This window comes from Acomys russatus, chromosome 25 (assembly GCF_903995435.1).
Source record: "Acomys russatus chromosome 25, mAcoRus1.1, whole genome shotgun sequence".
NCBI classification, from domain to species: Eukaryota; Metazoa; Chordata; class Mammalia; order Rodentia; family Muridae; genus Acomys; species Acomys russatus.
This window is the reverse complement of record NC_067161.1, coordinates 39,974,099-39,996,736: the sequence shown is the minus strand read 5'-3', so window position 1 is coordinate 39,996,736 and position 22,638 is coordinate 39,974,099. Positions and strand designations below refer to the sequence as shown.

General features: G+C 50.3%; 1 protein-coding gene across 1 annotated transcript; it reads left to right on the top strand.

Annotated features, from left to right (window-relative positions):
• The first annotated feature begins 12,149 nt into the window (after positions 1-12,149).
• On the top strand, positions 12,150-22,055 carry Iba57 (iron-sulfur cluster assembly factor IBA57). The gene is made up of 3 exons (XM_051167791.1): positions 12,150-12,524; positions 20,538-20,878; positions 21,061-22,055. Exons 1-3 carry the CDS (start codon positions 12,184-12,186, stop codon positions 21,453-21,455), a joined length of 1,077 nt encoding a protein of 358 aa, XP_051023748.1. The 5' UTR covers positions 12,150-12,183; the 3' UTR covers positions 21,456-22,055.
• Positions 22,056-22,638: the final 583 nt, after the last annotated feature.

Sequence of the window (22,638 nt, the reverse complement as noted above, 5' to 3'; positions counted from 1 at the left end):
CTTGGCGCCCTGCTTGAGACCAGGAGGAGGTCTGGGCTAAGAACAACCTCCTCTCTGAGCTGAGATTGCCTGGAGTGTGGCCCCTTCCTAGGGGACATCCCGGAAGTTCTGTCTTGCTGCTTATACCCACTAGGCTGTGGTCCAGGGCTGTGGCTTTTGCCATGTTGGAAAATTAGAGCTCTGGGGAGCCTGCCCCCATCTTCTGTGTCCTTCTCCCTGTTTTAAAGCCAACTTCCAGAACAAATGAAGTAAAATAAAACTAACTTTTTGTTTACATCCAAGAGTGTACGTGTACTTATGTTCTGAGGCTACTTTGCACACTGCTCACTGTGCACCAGTGTGACTAACAATGTGTTGTGGGTCTGCATCTGAGCATTCGGGAATGTGCCCACTGCAGTTTATTAGGGGAGACAGCTTAACTGCCAGGAAACTGGGAGATGAGACCCCTCTTCAGAGACAGGCTGGGGAATCAAGCTGGAGACCAAACCCTGGAGGTCACCAGACCTATGATGGTGCCACTTGGTGCCAGGCAGCATGCCAGGGTCGGATGGTGGGGCTTGGTGAAGCGCACAGATGTCAGAAACAAAGAACAGTCAGGCACAAGGTCAGTCTGCAGCTCAGGGGACAGAGGCAGTCCATCTTGGCCTGGAGGTGTGAAGTGTTGCCAGAGATGGCAGTGATGACTTTGGAGAGATGGGGGAAGGCAGGGGTTAGGAAAACACAAGCCACTCCTAACCAGGAGCCATCTCAGTGCAGTCTCCAGGTGACCATCTGTCTCCTGTGAGGGCCAGGACAGCAGCACTCCCCATCCCTTCCTGGAGTTTCCTAAGCCAGGCTCCCCTCAGCCTCAGTCTAACCTCAGCTGTAGTCAAATATAGAGGGCTGAGTCCCTCTCCTGGAGCCCACATACCTAGTCTCAGGTCTCAAGGTGTCTTTATTCCCGCTGAGCCCCACCCTGAGTGAACCCAGCCTTCAGGTAAACCCCACCCTCTTGGGAACCTAGTCTTCAGCTGAGTCTTAGCCTCAGGTGTGCCTGACATCCAGGAGGGCCCGGTTTGAGGAAGCTCTGACTCAAGGCTAGGCTTCCACTCACCTCCTGTGACTCTTCCTCCCTAGGGGAAGCACAGAAGGCCGAGCTGGGAACCGAGCCTCAGGAAGGAGGGTAAATCCAAGCCATAGCAGTGCCTCCCCAGTGGGCTTCACAGGGGCCCAGCTGCTAGGTAGCATCTCTACTGAGAAAGCACCCCTGTTATAAGGCTTCGTGAGTCCGGGGCGGGGTTGAGCTGTTGGGGTGTCATCACAGAGTGGGGGCAGGGACTCCGTGCTGGGGGGAGGGGCTCGGAGTCAAGCATGCAGATGCTCTTACCCTCCCTTTATGTCTTCTAGTTTGTCCTTCTCCTGACTGGACAAGGCCTACCAGGCTTTCCTTGGTCTACTATTTCAAATGCCATTTATCTCACAGAAAAATGCTCCCAGACACACCCAGGCCATCGTTTTTTTAATCAGTTATCCTTCGCTGACACACTGGTAACTGAACAGAGTCTAACTGGGGAGGTGTCTGCAGCATGTACTGGTCATAGCAGGCTATTGGTCTGTCTTTAAAGATTCATCGGTTTTTAATGTTGGAGCCTTCAGGCTCTTCTCTACTTTTTAAACGAAGTGTCTGAACAATCATTGTAAATTATAGCATAACAGCTGGCCAAGTGTTTGGGGCCCAGGGTCTAGCCTAGTGAGAGAGAGAGAGCAAAGTGAGGCTGTTTCCTGCTTAGACGGAGGAGAACAAGAAGCCCCTGGGAAGAAAACTTTTTTTTTTTCTAGACAGGGTTTCTCTGTGTAGCCTTGACTGGCCTAGACTCCCTTTGTAGACCAGGCTGGCCTCGAACTCACAAAGATCAGCCTGCCTCTGCCTCCCAAGAGAAGAAAACTCTTTACAGACAGGTAGAGACCATTCCCCAGTGGGCTCCGCACAGAGGCCTCAAGCTTGTCTCACAAGGAGATTATTTGCAAAGTGTAGCAGGTTTTCCAGGATGTGTGGACAGTGAATGTAGAAGATGGATCCAGGAAAACAAACAAAAACCATAAAAAAAAAAAAAATTAAAAAAAAGAGAAACTAATTAAAAGCTGAAAATTTAGCTCAAAATCTCTCCTTCTTCACATGAATCTTGGTCTGGGCCTTGGGAGCACAGTGTGTCTGTAACTGTTCATTTCCTGTAAGTTTAGCTCAGAGCTGTGAGGTTTTCAAAGGCTCTGACCACCTGCCCTTGCTCTCACTTCCTTGCTCCCCCTTCCCTTGAAACTTCCTGGTGGGCTTTTCTTGAGCCTGCACTCTTCTACCTTATATCCCACCCAACACCCCCCACCCTGCCCATTCAATTCAGCTAAACAGAAGCCTTTAATTCAACACCTAGTTTGCATACAGGCCTGAGCTAACCAGACTCAAGTACTGGACATAAAAATGGTCGAGCCAAGTCCAGGTCAGCTGGTAACTCATTTTTGCATTTTTTTTCTTTGTAGGGAGTTGCTTCTCTACCTCAATAAAGCGTTACTTGTCCTTCTGATGTCCTTGAGGTTGTGTGTGTGTGTGTGTGTGTGTGTGTGTGTGTGTGTGTGTGTGTGATCAGTTTTGAGACAGTGAACCTGGGAATCACTAGCTCAGTGACTTAGGTGGCCCTGGAATTTCTGAGGCTCCAGCTACCAGAGTTAAGTCCACCTGAGCCAAGAAATAGGCTTTATGACATTCAAAGACTCCCCGTTAACACTAGCAGGCACATGGAGTTCCCATGGTGGAGAGACTGGAGGAAGCATGGCTTCTGTTTGGGGGAGCCCTCAATTTAGTCAGCTAGTAGAGAATATAGTACGCAGCAGGCAACCGGCTTCTGGGAGTTGTGTTACTTTGGAGACTCCTGGCTGCTCGCAGTTGCCTGCAAGCACACACAGCTCCACTTTGCAGGTGGGTTGGTTTGCTTGGCCTCCCAGTGTGATTACCCCATTAAGGGTACTTTGTGTATAGATTTGGGGTCTTCCACAGGCATGGGGGGCTATAGGTTGAGGACCAGAGTGTTGTAGGGCTAGCTGCCCCTGAGGCCCCTCTTCTTGGCTTGTAAATGCCATTTTAGCATATTTCCACTGCATCCTCTCTGTCGGGATTAGGGTCACCTCGCTTACCTTGGTGGATGAAACTTTTTGAGACAGTGCTTTACTTTGTAGCTCATGTTACCCTCAAACTCCTGAACCTCCTGCCTCCAGTCCCCTAGTGTGTACTACGATATCCAGTTCCTTAATAATTGCTTTTCAGGCCCTGTCTCCAAATGCAAGTACATTCTGAGTCCATAGAGTTTAGCATGTCAACATATCATTTGTCCCATATCAAGAGGTGCTTACCCAGCTGAAGGCTTCTGTGTCTATGGGAGGAAAGACCCTTGACAGCGATGATTTACTCAGATTCTGTTGTCCCACGGTCATAATCAGTGTGTCCCTGGATGTCCCCAGACTGTGCTGGCCAAGTCCCCAATACCATGCCATCCACAAGTTCTGACCTTTAAGACTCCTTGACTGTGACATCACCACAGTCTCATGTGTGACTTTCCCTGTTCACTCCCACATAGAGATGGTAGCAAGAAACTAAAGGAAGGGGTCTGTGCGAATCCAGGTTGGTGAAACAACGACTTCATTAGGGTTACTTCAGGGCCACGGGTAACTCCATAGGCAACTATACTGCCAGGAAGTCCCCTGGGCAATTTATGGACAGCTACAGGACCTGATAATCCCACGTGCAGTGTGGATGACTCACAAAAATTCTGTACCACTGGGGAGCCCCCCCTGGGTGACTCACAGGGAGCTACTCTGTTAAAGAGTCTCCTCCTTGAGCTCCCCAGGATCCTCCCATCTCCTGTATAACCTTGGGAAAGGGCCAGACCTAGTGAGGAGATCTTGAAAACCCTCTGAGCCCCAAGAGCCTCCACCCCCTGCTCCACTAAGCAGGCAACGTTAATGGCTTGATCTCATGAGGGTCCTGTGTACCCAGGGAGGTGATCACAGTTGCTTTGGTTCAAGATGGTATTGGCATATCCTACTGGGAGGAAACAGACAGACAGACAGACAGACAGACACACACACACACACACACACCTGAGCGTTGAGCCCCAGAAGATGTTCAGCTCTCTTTACTTTCCAGAGGCTGAGGCTATCCAATTACTAACCTGGCATTTATTGGTCACTTACCTTCATGCCTCAATTTCCCCTTCTGCCTGGCGTAAGCACAGGTCCCACTGGTCACTCCTGACCAATGCTTATCACTAGCTTCCCCTCTCCCGATTTTCTGATCCCTGGGCAGGCCTGTGTGGCCTGGCTGGAGGGCCCACCCTTATTCCACACTGTAGGGCAGCCATGCATGCCTTGTTGGCACAGGATCAATTGGGCTGCCTCTGTCTCATCCCCATCCGTTTCTACAGTCTTAGCCAACTGGCTGCCGCTCATGAAAGTTTATGGAGGGCCAGGGTGGAGAGGGGCATGTTCAGAGACACCCCCAGAATAGAGGCAGTTCACTTCTTCCTCTGGGAAGGGAGGAAGCCTAAGGAGAGAAAAACAGGAAACCACTTCCATCCTGGGAAGTGGGGCCTGGGACCCCACCTGGCCAATTTTCCAGCTCTCCCACTCCCTCCTGATGGTGGTAGAACCTGGGCCTATGAGAGATGTTGGTGGTGGCACCAGTTGCAGCTGGGCTCTGAAGCCAGGATAGAGCCCCTCAGGTCCCATAGTCCCCTCCTCATGGAAGGGGGGGGGATGGGCAGCAGTCTAGGTGCCAGCCTGGTGGCGGTTGCTGAGCATGGTGCTGGCAGTTTGATATGAAGAGTCCAGGAAGTTTCCTGGGCAGAGGCTGCAGCCATCACCAACACGCCTCATGAGGCAAGTTTCGCTTCGTTTCATTGGGCTCATTTACATGGCCCTGGCTATGGCTGCTAGCCAGGGTGGGCATAGAGGGAGCTTTCTGGTGACTCTATCCGGGGCACTGGGGCACTGAGTAGATTTCTTGCTTGCCCTTCCTGCCCTCCCTGTATGGGTGGGAAGCCCATTTCTCCTGTGCTGGCCAGGGACAAATTGATGTGAGGCCTGAGGAATGTGACCCCCTCAGCCCTGTGGGTGTTGCCCCCATCCAGTGTTGTCCTATTCTGGCTTCCCTGATGTCCTCCCCCAGGCTGGCAGGGGTTGCCAGGTCATCCTCAGGCCTAGGGAAGAGGAAGTCGTCATCTTCCAGGGCCACGCATTCCAGATGCAGGGAGGGTGAATCAGGAAGCCTGAAGGGAAACTGAGTGCTGGAGGCCATGAATGGGGGACCTGCCTGGACTGCAATCAGAAAATATTACTCACGGTAGTTAAGGGGATGGTTGATGTTAAGGTGGTTGTCCTAACACGGGCCAGGCCTCCAGGGATCCAGGGCCTTCCAGGGTTTGAGGTAGACAGGAAGGCCTTGAAATTCAAGTGCAGGACCTGAGCCCTGGTCTCAGCCAGGGGATACATGTTCAGCCCTGCCCATCCTTTTTTTTTTTTTTTTAACAGATAGGGCTTTGAAGCACAGATCGGCTTTGAACTTGCTATCTAGCTGAGGATGCGTTTGAATGCTCGATCCTTCTGATTGTGCCTCCCAAGTGCTGGGATTAGGGGCAGACATACCACATTGCTTGTTCAGGCCTCTGATAGAGGCCTGGGATCACTTGTTTTACCCAGTAACGCTGAGCTGTTGGCCTAATTTAGGGATTTGGCAGTGAGCTGCACGGAGAGCCTCTACTTGGCCAAACTATAGCCTCTGACTGTGCTCAGCTCTGTAAAATCCGGCTTCAGCAAGAACCCCGGATACTCTGTGCCACAGTTATGTGACTAGATCCTTATCCCCCAGTCTGAGGGGCTGTGTGCTCAGCTGGCACACTTCCAGCAGAAACCTGCTAGGTAGACTGGGCTGGACTCCACCTCACCAGATGGAGTCTCCTTTTGGTTACCCTGAAGTCACCAACTGCCCTGCTCCTGTAAACTCCCGCTGCTGGGTTGTGTTTGTGTCAGCGTGTCTCAGTAACAGCTTAAAAAAAAAAAAAAGATGTGTGTGTGCGTGCACGAGCGTGAGTGTGTGTGTGTGTGTGTGTGTGTGTGTGTGTGTGTGTGTGTGAATCCAGAGTCCAGAAGAGGGTGTCAGATCCTTCCAAGCTGGAGTTACAGGTGTTTGCAAGGTGCTGGCTTGTTAAATGGATGCTGGATCCAAATTCTGGTCCTCACCATTATGCAGCAAGAGCTCTAGATCACCGGAGCCCCATTAACAACTTCTTTGATGTCACCTTAGCAACTATCATAGGTAGTATTTTCTTTAGGCTGGGCATGATGACACATACCTTTAATCTCAGCAGGTGGAAGGCAGACACAGGCAGAGCTCTGTGACTTTGGGGCAGGCCTGAAATACATACAAAGTTTCAGGCCACCCAAGGTTACACATTGAAACCCTTTCCAAAATTTAAAAAAAAAAAAAAAAAAAAAAAAAAAAAAAGTTTTTCCAAGGCCTGGCAGTGGTGGCACACACCTTTAATCCTAGCACTTGGGAGGCAGAGGCAGGTGGAGCACTGTGAGTTCAAGGCCAGCCTGGTCTACAAAGCGAGGGATAACCAAGACTACACAGAGGAAACCCTGTCTTGAAAAACCAAAAAAATAAAAAAAAAAATAAAAAAAAAAAAACCAAAAAAAAAAAAAATATATATATATATATATTTATATTTCTCTTTATTATCTATATGAAAGTCACACTCACTTGGAGCTCAGAGATATAAACAAGGGCGCTTTCAAGTCTTTGATGTGCTGTGTGAGAAGTGGAGCACTTAAGAGAAACAAATTAGGCACCTGGAGGCTGATAGTGTGGGACTGACAGGAGCAGGTTCCTTGCAGATGATTGGTGGAGCCTCCCTGAAGCTAGGTGGCCCACGGCAGGGGAAGTGGCCCCATACAGGAGGGAGGCCACCTGTTCTGGGTGCAGCTTCTGACCAGGGATCAGGGCTAACACTCTTTGGAGAAGTGTGTGGCACAGTGGCTCCACCTCCGTGAAGCACAGCCCTACTACACTCATCCATTTGAAATCAGTCATGAGGAGACGGCACAGTAGCTCCCAGGAGGATTCTAAATCCTGCCTAGGCTTTGTCACAATGGTAGGACTGGATAGTGAGACCTGTCCTTGTCCCCAGGGGACACCCAAGCAGCTGATGTTCCCAAGGTTCAGCAGAAAAGATCATCAGCAGCAACAATGAAATTGGCAGAGCTGGCTGGACAAGGCAAAGCAGCGGGCAGTTGGCAAGCGGAAGTGATCAGAAGACGCTCGCTGATCATCTCATCACAGCCTCTGCAGGTTGAAATGTCAGTGTGGTGGCGCATGCCTTTAATCCCAGCACTCTGAATGCAGAGGCAGGCGGATCCCTGTGAGTTCGAGGCCCGCCTGGTATACAAAGGGAGTACAGGACAGCCAAGGCTACCAAAAAATAAAAAAATAAAAAAATTAAAAAAAAAAAAAAAAAAAAGAAAGAAAGAAAGAAAGACTGGGGCCACACACAACATGGGTCGAAAGTTCCTACCTGTCTGGACGAACAGCCTAGGTGTCCTTGATGTTCAGAGGTGAACTTTCTGCCCTTTGGTGCTTACTAAGTTCTGCAAGGTATACTGCATGAGGCACATTGCTTTCCAGTAAATTGATATTTACTGTATCTTAAATGGTGTCTGTTGAGAGCACAGAAATTGCTGACATAGTACCATAGCACATATGCACTCCCTCTCTCTCACTCTTATTTATTTATTTAGAGACAGGGTGCTGCCCTGGCTGTCTGGGACTCAATCTATAGACCAGGCTGGCCTTGTACTTAGAGATCCACCTGCCTGTGCCCCCGAAGTGCTGGGATAAAGACACCACCACTGTCAGGCTGCTTTTTTCTTTTCTTTCTTTCTTTCTTTTTTGGTTTTTTTGAGACAGGGTTTCTCTGTGTAGCCTTGACTGTCCTGGACTCGCTTTGTAGACCAGGCTGGCCTCCAACTCACAGAGATCCATCTGCCTCTGCCTCCCGAGTGCTGGGATTAAAGGTGTGTGCCACCACAGCCCCGTTTGCTTTTTTCTTTCTTAATAAACTGTCTCTAGAGGGATAGAGAATTAACTCAGAGGTTAAGAGCACCTGTTGGTCTTGCAAAGGATCTGAATTCAGTTCCCAGCACCTACATGGTGGTTTACAACCTTCTGTGAATGGCACCCATAGGAGATCCAACACCCTTTTCTGACCTCAGTGGGCACTAGAACTAAGGTGCAAAACATACATACATAATAACAAGATAAATGAACCTAAAAATATTCTATAAAGTGTCTCTCACATGAGTCTCTGGTGCAATCCTTTGCCCTGGTGTGGTAAATGAATGAAAAAAAAAAAAAAAATAGAAAAGGAAGGACACGAGTGCTCCTGCTGGTAGGTGTGGTGCAGGAGAAAGTGAGAGAGCATAGCCAGAGGCAGGGACATTTGGAGGAGTCCTGAGTGAGCACGACTCAATGACTCAACCGAGCCGGGCCATGTGAGGGCAGAGGAGAGGGGAAGGGAAGAGCCAGACCAAGAAGCCAGGAAGGTGACAGGCAGACTGAAGGGCCAGGTAACTGAAAGAGTTGAGTTATAGGGAAGGGCAGCTGGGGGAAGGACAGCCCAGCCCTTGGGCTGGGGAAGTTTAGAGTATGGGCAAGGTGTGTGGCAGCCATACCCTGTACCAGGTAGGGACTGAGGGATGCTGGGTGAACCTGGTGGTGGTGGTGGGGCTGCTTTGATATGTTAATGGGCATCTCATTTAGCCATTTGTCTCAAGTTTAAGACCTAGCAAGGTAGACGGGCGGGCGTGGTGGCGCACGCCTTTAATCCCAGCACTCGGGAGGCAGAGGCAGGCGGATTGCTGTGAGTTCGAGGCCAGCCTGGTCTACAAAGCGAGTCCAGGACAGCCAAGGCTACACAGAGAGATCCTGTCTCGAAAAACCAAAAAAAAAAAAAAAAAAAAAAAAAAGATCTAACAAGGTAGAGTCCTCTGAGAACCATAGGAAAGAAAAATAGAAAATAGGTACTCAGACTGAGCTTCCAGAGACCTTGAAGGAAAGGTGGGACGGCTACCATGTGGTTTAGTTCTGTCACGCTTAGGTGAGGCCTTGCTACATTTGAGTGGCTTTCCTTTCCTCCATGTCTAGACCATCTTTAGAATCCCACCTTAAGGTTGTAAAATAACCAATAAAACTAGAAGTTATCATATATGGAAGACAAAGAAGCAAAAGCCATATTAAAAGTCCCCTTGGCTCTTTTTTTTTTTGTTTTTGTTTTTGTTTTGTTTTTCGAGACAGGGTTTCTCTGTGAGCCTTGGCTGTCCTGGATTCGCTTTTGTAGACCAGGCTGGCCTTGAACTCACAGATCTGCCTGTCTCTGCCTCCCAAGTGCTGGGATTAAAGACATGCACCATGGCCACCTGGCCTTAGCTCTTCTTAAACAAGAGTTTCATTGAGACTGCTGGAACTTAAAAAAAATATTTTTTTTTTTTTCCTGAAAAGTCTTGGTATCCTGTCTCTGTTCAGAATCTCACAACACTGGGACCCAAGAGCCTGGAATCAGGTACCCTTTGAACTCAGGCCTGAACTGTTACCATTCTGAACTTAGACCGGGGGCCCAGCACTGAGCATGTTTTCTCTTTCCTTTTCTTAATCTCTCTAGATTACAAATACCTAATCAGCATGGTCCACCCCCCTCCCAATACTCTGGGCTTTCTGTTTCTGTGACCTCCATTTCGATGCAAAAGGCACGACTTTCTGTTCTCCAAGAAGCCATAGGAATTTCCAACCTACCTACTGACTTTCTATTTCCATCAGGGTTCCTGTTGTGACTGAACACTGTGACCAAACACCAGATTGGGGAGGAAGGGAGTTATTGGGTTTAAGCTTACACATTGTAGTCCACCACTGAAAGAAGTCAGGGCAGGAACTCAGACTGGGTAGGAACCTAACGGCAGGAGCTGATGCAGAGGCCATGGAGGGGTGCTGCTTACTGGCTTGCCCCCCACGGCTTGTTCAGTCTTTCTTATAGAATCCAGGACCACCAGCCCAGGGATGGCTGGGCCCTCCCCCATTAATCACTAAGAAAATGCCCTCCACGCTTGCCTGCAACAGGATCTCATGGAGACATTTTTAAAATCGAGGTCCCTCCTCTCAGATGACTTTAGCTTGTGTCAAGCTGACATAAAACTATCCAGTACACCTGCAGTGTTGTCTTTCTCTCAACTGTTAATAAAGTTCCTCAAGCTTCCTTCTAAGTCCTTCTTTTTCTTCTGTTTTATTTTCAATATAGGGTCTATTTGTGTAGCCTTGGATGTCTTGGAACTAGCTCTATAGACCAGGCTGGCCTCACAGAGATCTTTCTGGTTCTGTCTCCCCAGTGCTGGTGCTAAAGGCGTGCACCACTACTGCCCAGCTCCAAGTCCATTTCTAAATTCTTTTGCTAAGAGACTAAGGACACACAAAAGGGAATCCAGTTTCCCTGGTGGCAATATGTTCTAGCATGCACCAAAGAACCAAGCACAGGGTTTTAAAGAGACGTCTGTATAGTCATTTTCATAGCAGTATTACTTCCAGCAGCAAAAATTGGAGACTTCCCAAGTACCCATTAATAGCTAATTTGTTTGTTTTTCGAGACAGGGTTTCTGTGTGTAGCCTTGGCTGTCCTGGGCTCACTTGTAGACCAGGCTGGCCTTGAACTCACAGAGATCCACTCTGCCTCCTGAGCGCTGGGATTAAAGGCGTGTGCCGCCACGACTGGCATTTTTGCTTTTTAATTTTTTTTTTTATCCCATTGACAGCTGAATGCATACAGAAACGTGGGCATTCATATAATGAAATATAATTTTTAAAAAGGGAAGGAAATTCTGACACATGGTCCAGTGTGGATGAATGCTTCATGAAGAGAGCAAGGTGCAAGAGGACAGCCACTGAAAGTTCTCACAGGCTTCAAACCAACAAGGACAGAGCGTGAAGTGTGAATGCCCTGGGCTGGGTGTGTTTTGTGGGGAGACAGCAGGGAGACGAGGAAGTTCTGGAGTTAGACGGTGGTTACGGGCTGTGCACCAGTTTGAAGAATGCTGACCTGGATGCATTGAAAGTGGTCTTGTTGGCTGGTTTTTATCAACTTGACACAAACCTAGACATATCTGGGAAGAGGGAATTTTAAGAAAATGCCTCCATAAGATTGGCCTGTAGAGCCGGGTGTGGTGGTACACACCTTTAATGCCAGCACTTGGGAGGCAGAGGCAGGTGGATCGCTGTGAGTTCGAGGCCAGCAGCGAGTCCAGGACAGCCAAGGCTAACACAGAGAAACCCAGTCTCAAAAAAAAAAAAAAAAAAAAAAGATTGGCTTGTAGGCAAGTCTCTGGAGATACTATCTTGGTCAAGGAATGATGTGAGAGGGCCAGCTCACTGTAGGCAGGTGATCCTGGGTTGTGCCAGAAAGCAGGCTGAACAAGCCGTAAGAGGCAAGCCAGGAGAAAGATTCCTCTTGCCCTGAGTTCTCTCAGTAATTGGGTGTGACCTGAGAGTTTTCAGATGAAATAAACCCCTTTTCCTCAAGTTGCTTTTGGTCATGTTTATTATAGCAATAAAAAAGTAAGACAGTGGCGAAGATGGTACATTTTATACTGTCTATATTTAATCACAATGAAGAAATGCCTGAGCAATTTTTTTTCTTCCTTTCTTCAGGGCAGTACTGAGGATAGAAACCAAGCCTTTGTGCTTGCTAGAAAGCGCTCTACCACTGAGCTATTTCCAGCCCTCTTGCTTTTTATTTGGAGACAGGAATTTAAGTTGTCCAGGTACGTCTTGAACTGGCATCCTCCTGCCTCTGAATCCTAAGAGCTGGCCGGGACTGCACACCAAGCTCGGCATAAGATGTCAAATTTCACGTTTATGTATTTAAGCACACCACAAAGGGCTTGAACAGAAGCCCAGTAAGGAAAAGGTCGACCGATGGCTCTAGCCTTGGAGTGTATCTGGGCTTGCGCACCCATAGACTGGCCGTGGCCCCGCCCATCTCTCCCCCACGCACGCGCGTCGTCCGCCGCCGCCGCCGCCGCCAGGGGCCGCTGTGGCGTCCGACCTCACTTGCGCCCAAGATGGCAGCCACGGCGCTGCTTCGGGGCGCGGCTGTGGGGCGCGGCAACTCGGCTTGGCGCTGGCGGCCGAGCGGGATCCCGAGACGCAGCCTGGCCCGTGGCTCCGGCCTTCTGGGCAGCAACCCTGCGGATGGCGTGGCCTGGACTTGCTTCCGGCTGGACTCGCGAGCCTTAGTGCGCGTGCGCGGCCCGGATGCTGCACCGTTCCTGTCGGGACTGTTGACCAATGAGCTGCCGATTTCGGGACCTCCGACCGGCGAGGCTCAGCCCTCTGCGCCTGCGGCATATGCCCACTTCCTGAATGTGCAGGGACGCACTCTGTATGACGTCATCTTATATGGGTGAGTTTGGGCAGCCGGGAGAGGCAGTAGGAGTAGAGTGCTAGGGGAGCAAGCTAAGGAGGAGTACTCCCAGGAGGACCAGCGAAGGTTGTCCGGGATAGGAATTCTAGGGGATGCTGGCAAGAGAGCCCTGGGTTTTAATGATTAAAAAAAATAAGATGCCAGGCAACAGATATATGGAAAAGTTTATTATATGAGCATGGGCAGAGAAAGAAGAGGGGGGCACCCCAGAAAGAAAGAGACAGAGACAGAGGGAGGGGGGAAGAAAGAAAGAGGTAAGAGGGAGGGGCCAGGTGGGTCTGTCCTTTTATATACTGGGCAGGGCCACGCCCATCGGCAGGTAGGCAATGACATCACAGGCTGACTGGGGCAGAATCCTAACACTGGGAAGAGGCTGAATTACATGACTCTGGAAAAAGGTTTCTGAGGAGGATAATCTAGGGCTCACCTAGAGCCCGATGTCCTATGGTAGGCAAACAGGTTGGGCTAGTTACTTGCATGGAGTCTTGTGCCTGGGCCATCAACCAGTCCAGTTAGAAGCTGCTGGAGTTACACATCTTCGAGACGAGGGCTCCAGCCCTTGCCACTCCCTCCTCGCTGCATGGAAAGAGAGGTTTTGTTGGGAACAAGCAAAAGAAACTTGTTCTAAGTGCAGCCATTTTGCTTTCAGTTTCCATTTAATCACAGGGGGAACTTAAGTTCAAGGTCCCAGGCCCTAGGGGAGCTGGGGACTTCACAGTAGCTGAACAACCTCTGTTGGAAGGAGACAGTTGTCTGAGTCCAGCCATCTCAAGGAAAACTCCATCTTGCTGGCAGGGTCAAACAAGTTCATGTTCCCAGGCCCAGGAACCAATTCCTATCCTGATTGGTAGAAACTCCCTTGCTCAACTCTTTGTATCAAAATATGATTGGACAATGCTACTGCCCACCCCGTTCCCCCACACTTTAGCTTTATGGCTTCATCCTTTAAATATGCTGTACAATTTCCTTTCAAAGTTGCAGTTCAAAACAAACAAAAAACGCCGGGCTATGGTGGCGCACGCCTTTAATCCCAGCACTTGGGAGGCAGAGGCAGGCGGATCTCTGAGTTCAAGGCCAGCCTGGTCTACAAAGTGAGTCCAGAACAGCCAAGGCTATCACAGAGAAACCCTGTCTGGAAAAATAAAAAACAAAAAACAAAACAAAACCGCAAAACAAAGTTGCAGCTCACTGTACGGCCATACCACCCTGAAAGCTCCCGATCTCTTATGATCTTGGAAGCAAAGTTGCAGTTCAGCTCCCAAGTCTGTTCTGTGGCCCTGATCAATCAGTAGCGGCTTCATTACAATCAGTTTTTGTCATCCGCATCGACCTGCTGTTTGAGTTAGGTTGGATCTAAGTGGACCCCATAACAATTTCATTGACCTTTGGGGCTTTATTCAGAGAGCCACTCTGTACAGCCACTCTCCACAGTGACAGATTGTACCAGTCGGTTCCTCTTTGCAGTGCCAGCTGTATGGTCTCATCAGCTATGCAGACCTGGCTGTGGCTGTGATGAGCGCTTGTTGGCCAGTCTGGCCAGGGCCTGTGTTTGTAGCAGTGAGTTCTCAGTTGCTCAGCTTTCCAGGACCTAAGTCCTGAAATCTCAGCACCATCTAGCAGGCATGTGTGTCCCGGAGCTGGAGACCCATCCTCCCTGGCCAGTCCCTGGGCTGTCCCTCCTTCATTCCTACCGAAGTGCAGTCCTGGCTGCCTGTCTGAGCTGCCTGGGGTCAGTCTGTCTGTCTGTCTTTTTCTTTTTTTTTTTTCGAGACAGGGTTTCTCTGTGTAGCCCTGGCTGTCCTGGACTTGCTTTTTGTGGACCAGGCTGGCCTTGAACTCACAGTGATCCGCCTGCCTCTACCTCCTGGGATTAAAGGTGTGCACCACCATGTCCAGCTGCCTGGAGTCTTTCTAAGTTGGGTTTTGGTGAGCATCGTCAGTAGATGCTCAGATGAGTAAGAGTGTGTCGAGACTCTTCCTGTCTGGAGAGTCCTCCCTGAACCCTTGAGTGTGGCCGTCCTGGAGGATGAAAATGGTCCGAGAATCGGCAGCCATGACGTTGTTACACAGTAGTTGTCTGCATTCTGGGGGAGAAATCTAGAGTGTCTGTCTCCAGTGGCTGAAAGGCCACAATGACGTGCCTTCCAGAGACCTCTTTCCCATATTACATCGCTTAGTGGAATCTCTGAGTTTAGAACTGAGTCAGCAAATGACAACCCTTGGGCTGGGCCCAGTTTGATGCTTTGGTATATAGAGTTCTGTAAGAATCCCAGCACACACATTTCCTCCCCTCAGCCTGGGACTGTGTCTTCCAGACAGTGTTAGGGCTGAGGTAGCTCCGGGCCTCAAGCCAAACAGGTCACTGCTTTTTGTAGAAAACACGCGTAGACCCCATACTGGAGGTTTGGATCTGACTACATTTTTTGTTTTGTTTTGTTTTGTTTGAGACAGGGTTTCTCTGTGTAGCCTTGGCTGTTCTGGACTTGCTTTGTAGATCAGGCTGGCCTTGAACTCACAATGGTCCGCCTGCCTCTGCCTCCCGTCCCGAGTGCATATTTCCAGGATGCCATCATCTTTGTGTTATCAATAGGCCGCTGAAGGTCTTGGGCCAGCAAGAAGTTTATTCAAGTGCCAGTCTTTGGTGACGTTCATTCCTCTTGGTGGTTGGCAGTGTAGTGGCAGTTGCTATAGAAGCAGGAGTGTGTGGGCGCCCTCTAGTGTTGTAGACATTGAGCGTCTGCAGCCTTGGCTGTACAAGAGTTTACAGCTCTTGTGGACCTAGTACAGGGATCCCTCTACTCTTAGCAGCAGCCAGTGTTATAGCTCCTGTATGGACCAAGGACGTTGGGATTCCTTAGCTGTTAATACCAGCTATTGCCACAGCTCCTCTTCACAGGGTCTTAGACCCCCGGCTCTTTAACTGCCTCTTTTTTATCCTTCAATCTGAGCTTTCCCCCTCTTGCTGTCTCTATGTGTGCCACTCTTCTTCCTGCCCTGGCTGTTGTTGGCCTGCTCAGCTGTCGCCTCAGCTGTCAGGCAGCTGGCAGTCTTGCTTTCTCTGCAGCCTGGCTTGTCAGCTGCTCAGCCGCCGCTGCCATTGTCATTCCACCACCTGTGCTGACCTCTGCTGCCTCTGACATTATGTCTCTGCTACCAGCAAAGCCTACACTACTAAGATCAAGAAAAGAGCACGAGAGAAACCTTTTCCTGGGCCTGCTGCTCCCACACTGGTGTGCAGCTCAGGAGAGTCTCCCCACAACTCACTAAGTGAGCCTCTACAGCCTGTTTGTATAGCCCCAGAAGGGGTGTTTGGACCAATCACAGACTTGGCTGTTGGCACCCTCACAATGACTGGGGATTGTGATTTGGACTGTCATAAGCCTGTGTGCTTAGCGATAGTTACAGTTCTTCTAGGTTACTAGGGAGATGGAGATGCTGTCCGTCTGGTCTGGGTTGGAAATAGTTGCAACATCATCCAGAGTGATGGCAAAAAGCCTGGTAGAACTGTTTTAACTCTGGTAGAAGTGCAGTTAGCAGGGTCACTCTGCTGCAATTACCTGAGAAGGGTTCCATGCGGCTGCTGCTGGCATAAGGTAGTCTGCCTCCCTGTTTGACAGCCCTTCTGTCCAGGGAAGCAAGGGAGAGTCCAGCAGCTGCCAAATGATAAATTGCCCACCCCCAAACATCTTTGCTTACTCATAAAACAAAAATAAACCCCAGGGCTGCATGCAAATAGAAGTTTAACTAACTCAGTAGGACTTGGGATTGTCTAGGAAACAAACCTCCAGGCATGTCTGTGAGGCAGGTTCTAGAATAGGAAACTGAGGTGAGAAGACTTAACCCTGAACGGGGCGGGGGCGGGGGCGGGGGGCGGCGGCGGCACCAACCCACGGCCTGGGATCCTGGAGTGAAAAACAGGAGGAAGCAAACTGAGCACCAGCGTTCAGCTCTCTCTCCTTCCTGATTGCAGATGCAGGGTGACCAGTAGCCTCAAGCCCTGGCCACCATGCCCTCATCCCCATAACGGGCTGAACCCCAAAACCAACCTCCAATAAACTGCTCCTTAAGTGGCTTCTTTTCAGATACTTGGTTACAGAAGTGAGAAAAGGGACTAATACAAACACTAGTGGGTTTTTGGTTATTATTATTATTATTTTTTAAAGATCTTACATAGCTCAGGCTGATCTTGAGTTCTTGGTTTAGCAACCCTGAACTTATGATCCACCTCCCAAATATAGGGATTACAGGTGTATGCCACCACACTCAGCTAATAGTGATTAAAAAAAAAAAAAACAAACCTCCAGATTTTTACAGTGCTCAATACTGTTCTGAACTTGGGGACAGATGAATTTGTTTCACCTGCCTCATGCATTTATTTCTTTCCCTCCTAAGGCTTTCATATCTGCAATTTTCCTTAATTACCTAGGGCTTTCTGTTTCAATACTTCTCATACAGGTGATCCCTGACCCTCCGTGGTTGGACATAGGATCCTCTCCACTTCTGTGGTTCTGGGAATTGAACCCAGGGCTTCATGCAAGCCCTCTCCCAGAGCTGTATTGCCTTTAACAAATTTAGGATATTTTTTTTCACCGTGATGGTACAAGAAATATATGATTTCAGTAGAGACTAAAGTTGGAAATTTGAATTTGGCTCTTTGGTCCAGTATCCATAGTGCCTTACCGTAGCTACAAGCCACAGGACTGTCAGAAGACCTCAGGTGGGTGACAGCATGTGAGCTTGCTGCTGAGCTACGATGCTCAGCAGGTTGGGTGTGTTTAAGGTCTGATGTGCTCGTTTGGGTGAAACGCCACCAGAAACCGCGTGCTCATTCTGGTGGCTGTGAAGGTGCCGTCTGTAATGTTGTCTTGAGTTCCATCCCTTTCCTTCAGGTTTCTGTCCCCATTGTCATAGCCAGGACTCTCCTCCCTCAGCTAATCAGCTGCTCTGTGAGGGACTTTGCTTTGATTTCTTATGGCCTCTTTCTCCTTTTCATGTTTCCCTACCTGACAGAGTTGTAGCACCGGTTCTTGTTAGTGGTCTGTTTTATCCCGTTTTTTTTCCCCCTGAGGCAGGGTTTCTCCATGTTATTTTGGTCATCCTGGACACTCACTTGGTAGAGCAGGCTGGCGTTGAACTCACAGAGATCCGCCTGCCTCTGCCTCCCGAGTGCTGGGATTAAAGGCATGCGCCACCACACCCGGCTTGTTTTATCCCGTTTTTGTGCTATAGGGGCTACTTGCCCCTACCTGGGACGGCTGGGTTTTGTAGCTTCAGGACTCTGTATGACTTGCTGTTCTGTATGCTCAGGCACTGCCCCAGGTCTCTCCTCCTCTTCCTCCTCCTCTCCTTCTTTAATTAAAAAAGATTTATTTATTTTATTTTATGTGTCTGATTGCTTTGTATTTATATCTGTGCACCTTGTGTGTGCCTGTATATGGTTTGAACCTCCATGCGGTGCTCAGAGGCAAGCCAGGTCCTCTGCAAGAACAAGTGCTCTTAACCGCTGAGCTGTCTCTCCAGCCCTTGCTCTCAGTTCTGAGTCTTAGCTCTATTCACATGCTGGGGAATACTTGGGAAGGGGCCACAGGAGGGTGGATCGGGTGGAGATCCAGGGAAGGGGCCACAGGAGGGTGGATCGGGTGGAGATCCAGGGAAGGGGCCACAGGAGGGTGGATCGGGTGGAGATCCAGGGAAGGGGCCACAGGAGGGTGGATCGGGTGGAAGTCCAAATTGTCCAGTGTTTCACGCAGCTCCCCACTCTTTAATTCTCATCCAGTTCAAGGTGCCATCTCTCCTTGGCAGTTTGAAGAGTGGTTCTGTGCAGGTCCTAGGCTGTTTGCCTGGCTGGGGCCATCCTCTGCCAGGCATTCTTTTTAAATCTCATTTTCTGTCTTTGTCTTTTTCCCTCTGTCTCTATTGATGCCTCACTGTTTTTTCATCTCCATTTCTAAAGTTAAGTTACATTTAGAGTTCATTTGAATATTTATTATTTGTATGTGCATGTGTCTGCTTGTCTGTGTGTGCATTGTGCAGTGCCCAGGAAAGCTAGAAGAAGACATCAGATACCCCAAAACCTGAGTTACAGACAGTTATAAGCCGCTGGGTGTGGGTGCTGGGAACCAAACCTGGGACATCTGTAAGAGCAGTAAATGCTTTCAACTGCTGAGCCATATTTCCAGCTCCTGCCTGGTTTATTATTAGTGTGTGTGTGTGTGTGTGTGTGTGTGTGTGTGTGTGTGTGTGTGAGAGAGAGAGAGAGAGAGAGAGAGAGAGAGAGAGAGAGAGAGAGAGAGAGAGAGAGAGAGAGAGAGTTGTATCTGTGTGTGGGCATGGTGTGGGCATGTGTGCATGCCATGGCATGTGTCTGGAGGTCAGGATAACTTTGTAGAGTCCTCTCCATTCACCTTTCTGTGGCTGCTAGGAATTAAGTTCAGACCAGGCACCAGGCTTTCCCAGCAAACACCCTCACCCACTGAGCCCTCTCACTGGCTCTGATATCTAAAATTAAAAAAAAAAATTTTTTTTGCCTTTCTCTGTGTGTGTGTGTGAAAGCCAGAGAGACACTGTAGTGTCCCTATCAATCTACACAACTGTTTTTCACATTTCCTATTTATTTATTTATTTATTTATTTAGTGTTGTGTGCATGTGCCATGGTGTACATGCAGAGGTCAGAGGAAATCTTTCGGGAGTTTGGAAGTTCCTTCCACCATGCTGTTCTTGGAGGTCAAACTCAGGTTGTCAGTCTTGGCAAGTGCCTTTTCCCACAGAGGCATCTTGTCAGCCCTGCTGGTGCCCCCCCCCCCCCCACTCCTTTTTAACCGTGCTTAGTCTTCACCGTGGAGCCAGAGAGGCTGTGAAGTCCTGTCCCAGGTAGGACTGGCCAGGAGCTGGCTGAGGCTTTGTGCAGCTTCAGTCTGTGTCTGGGTGGTATGCCTCTTAGTGTGTCTGCTTTACCCTGGTAGGGGCACTGGAGCCTGCCCTATGATTGGCCGCGAGGAGCAGGGAGGTCAGAGGACGAGGCTGAGGCAGGCGCCTGCAATACCCAGCCACCTTCACAAGAGCTCTTTTCCCAGGTGGTGACTGTACATTTTTGGTCTGACTGAGTCCATTTGCGGCCCTTGGGTAGTCTTGGCGTCTTACTGTATATTCAGCCAGTCCCTGGAAGGATATATAGTACCCAGGTCTTAGCCTCCTACTTCTCCTATACCCCCACGCCTCTAAGGAGCTGGGGCTCTGCCCTCTGCCCTCCCCCAATCTAGTGGGGAGATTCTCTTATCACAGAGCCTCGGTGGTAGGAGGATGGGTCCAAATCAGCCACCTAGGGCCTCTGGGCTCTGGGCTCAGGGCTCAGCAGCTACTCAGGTAGTGCCTTTTTGAGAGCTGTCACAGCTCTGCTGCCTATGGCAGCCGGGGCCTGCACAGTCAGCATGCTTTGCTGTTCTTAGCTGTGGTGTGTGATTCTGTCTCTGTGTGAGTTGTACAGGCACAGCCCTGTGTGGATCTGAGGGCACTCTCTGCGCATGGGTCCCGTTAGAACATTTTATAAAGCTCAGCCCTGTGTGGACAGACACTGTCCTCTTGTGTTGATTCCCATAGTGCACTTAGCTGCCTGTGGGGACACTTCTCGGGAGTGTCTTGTGTGGCCAGTGGCAGGGCACTGTGTACCCGTCTGTGCTTCCTGAGAAGACTGAAGTCTGCCCACCCTAATGTGGCAGGGCAGACCCACACGTCCCAGGTCATGGCTCTGTACATTGGCCATCTCCATTTGCCTGTCTGCCCATGTGGAGGCAACTCTAGGGGCAGTCTCACGTCACTGTGGGCATGACAGTTAGTCGGCTATGAGCGACCATGGTTGTAGCTCAAGGGACACAGACCACACACTGGAGGGGCAGCCCTATGTGGCCCAGGCTACTATCCTCTGTGTTTTGGTCTTCATGAGCTGGCAGTAGGTAGAAATTCTGGCCAGTCCTAAGCCCGTGTATTTCCTGCAGATTCCCCGAGTGCACCGAAGAGGCACCAGGCTTTCTCCTGGAGTGTGACAGCTCTGTGCTGGGTGCCTTACAGAAGCACCTCACCATGTACAAGATCCGGCGGAAGGTCACCGTGGAGCCACATCCGGAGCTCCACGTGTGGGCTGTGCTACCCCGCACCCCCCAGAACCCTGGGCTTGCACCACTAGAAGAGAGGGTGGAAGCTGTCACTGTCCTTACCCGTGACCCTCGGACTATACGTATGGGGTGGCGGCTTCTCACTCGGCAGGATGGCCCAGCTCTGGTGCCCAGGGGACAGCTTGGGGATCTCCAAGATTATCACACACACCGATACCAGCAAGGTATGAGTAGAGTGGAGAGGGGCAGCTACGTCAGGCTGGTGTTGGGTTGGGGGGCATATGGGAGTGGTCAGGTGGACCCCGGAAGGGGCTGAGGGGTTGGGTGGAGTTGGCCTGCAGGTCTGTACTTGTTGCTGGGCATACTGAGTTCATTCTCTTGGTTTTTTTTTTTTTGAACCCCACAGGCATCCCTGAGGGGGTCTGTGACCTGCCCCCAGGGATGGCCCTACCCCTGGAGTCCAACCTGGTCTTCATGAATGGCGTGAGCTTCACCAAGGGCTGCTACATTGGACAGGAGCTGACGGCCCGCACCCACCACACAGGTGTCATTCGCAAACGCCTCTTCCCTGTGAGGCTCGAAGGCTCCCTGCCTGCCAGTGGCATCAGCCCTGGCACTTTGGTGATGGTGACTGCAACAGGCCAGGCAGCGGGCAAGTTCAGGGCCGGCCAGGGACATGTGGGACTGGCTTTGCTGCGGTCAGAGACAATCAAGGGTCCTCTCCACATCAACACCTCCGAGAGCCAACAGGTGGCTGTGACTGCCTTGGTGCCGGACTGGTGGCCCACGGCTGCCAAGTAGCTGGATGCCCTGGAGCTCCAGTGGCCTTAGAGTTACCAGGTGCCTCTGAGTCTCTGCCCAAGGCCTTCTGCTCTGTATGCTGCGCCCTGTTGGGCTTGAGTTTCCCCTCCCGTGGTGGCCTCCTGGAATACTCTGACTGGGAAAGTTCCATGTGTTCCAGGCTACAGACCGGGTGATGGAAGCTTCTTGCAAAGGGTCCTACCCTTGCGGGCTGTCCTCTCCCAAGAAAGTCGGTGCCTAGGGACAGAGTAACCACCCTGATGCTGGGAGCCAGAAAGATCTGTGCTCTCATTTGGACCAGATTCTGAATGAGATTTGATAAAGTCCATGGGCCGAGGAGAGGATGAGGCCTGTGTCCAGTGCCAGGTCCCTAGCCTTGTTTTCCCTTGAGGAAGGTACTCTGTGTGCCTGCCAAGTTGCTGGGCCAGGCCTTGTGTTCTTTTGCAGCTCATCTCAGGGCATGGAGTGTATAGGTTGTGTGCAGGGTGGGGGAGGTCGGATCCCTTGGACTGGGGCACCTGCCCTGTGAGCCACAGGGACTGCATGTCCACTGTCTCAAGGGCTCTTGTCACTCCTCAGAGTGAGCTGCTGGCTTTCCATACTCCCGTAGGAGGGTGAGGCCCGTGGCTCAGGTCCATCTCGGGGGTGGGGGGGGGAGCTTCTGCTTGGCTCACCTTTTTGCTGGTTTGGTGTGTCACTATGTGCTTTTAGTAGGGAGTGACTTGCTGGCTTCTAACGGGGGTGCATGCCTCTCTCTGAACCACTTTTTTCTAATCTTTGTAATGTGAACTGGGGGGTCTCACCACGAAGCTGAAGGACTAGTAAAGTAGGGTCTGCAAACAGCCCCTTTGGATGTGTTGTTTGATTTCAACAGACCCGTGGGACAGCTGTCCCTAGAGATCGATGAGCACAGTAGATGTAGTTATGTAGCCCTGGTTGGCCTTGAACTTGAGATTCTCCTGCCTCAGCTTCATGAGTGCTAGATTGACAGGCAAGTACCGCTGTGTTTCACAAGATATACGCCCCCCCCAGATGTATTTTTACGCCTGTATGTGTGTATTTATGGATGGATGTCTGGGTGCCTAATAGAGCACAAAATGGAGGGTATCAGCTTCCCTGGAGTTGGGGGTTACAGGTGGTTCTGAGCCGCTGGATGTACATGGTAGGAATTGGACTTGGATCC

What these genes read in the sequence shown, in the direction of transcription:
- Iba57 (XM_051167791.1), top strand. Translation starts at nt 12,184, where the DNA reads ATGGCAGCCACGGCGCTGCTTCGGGGCGCGGCTGTGGGGCGCGGCAAC. An exon ending in TATGACGTCATCTTATATGG is followed by an intron (nt 12,525 to 20,537) that starts GTGAGTTTGGGC and finishes TATTTCCTGCAG; the next exon opens with ATTCCCCGAGTGCACCGAAG. An exon ending in CACACACCGATACCAGCAAG is followed by an intron (nt 20,879 to 21,060) that starts GTATGAGTAGAG and finishes TGAACCCCACAG; the next exon opens with GCATCCCTGAGGGGGTCTGT.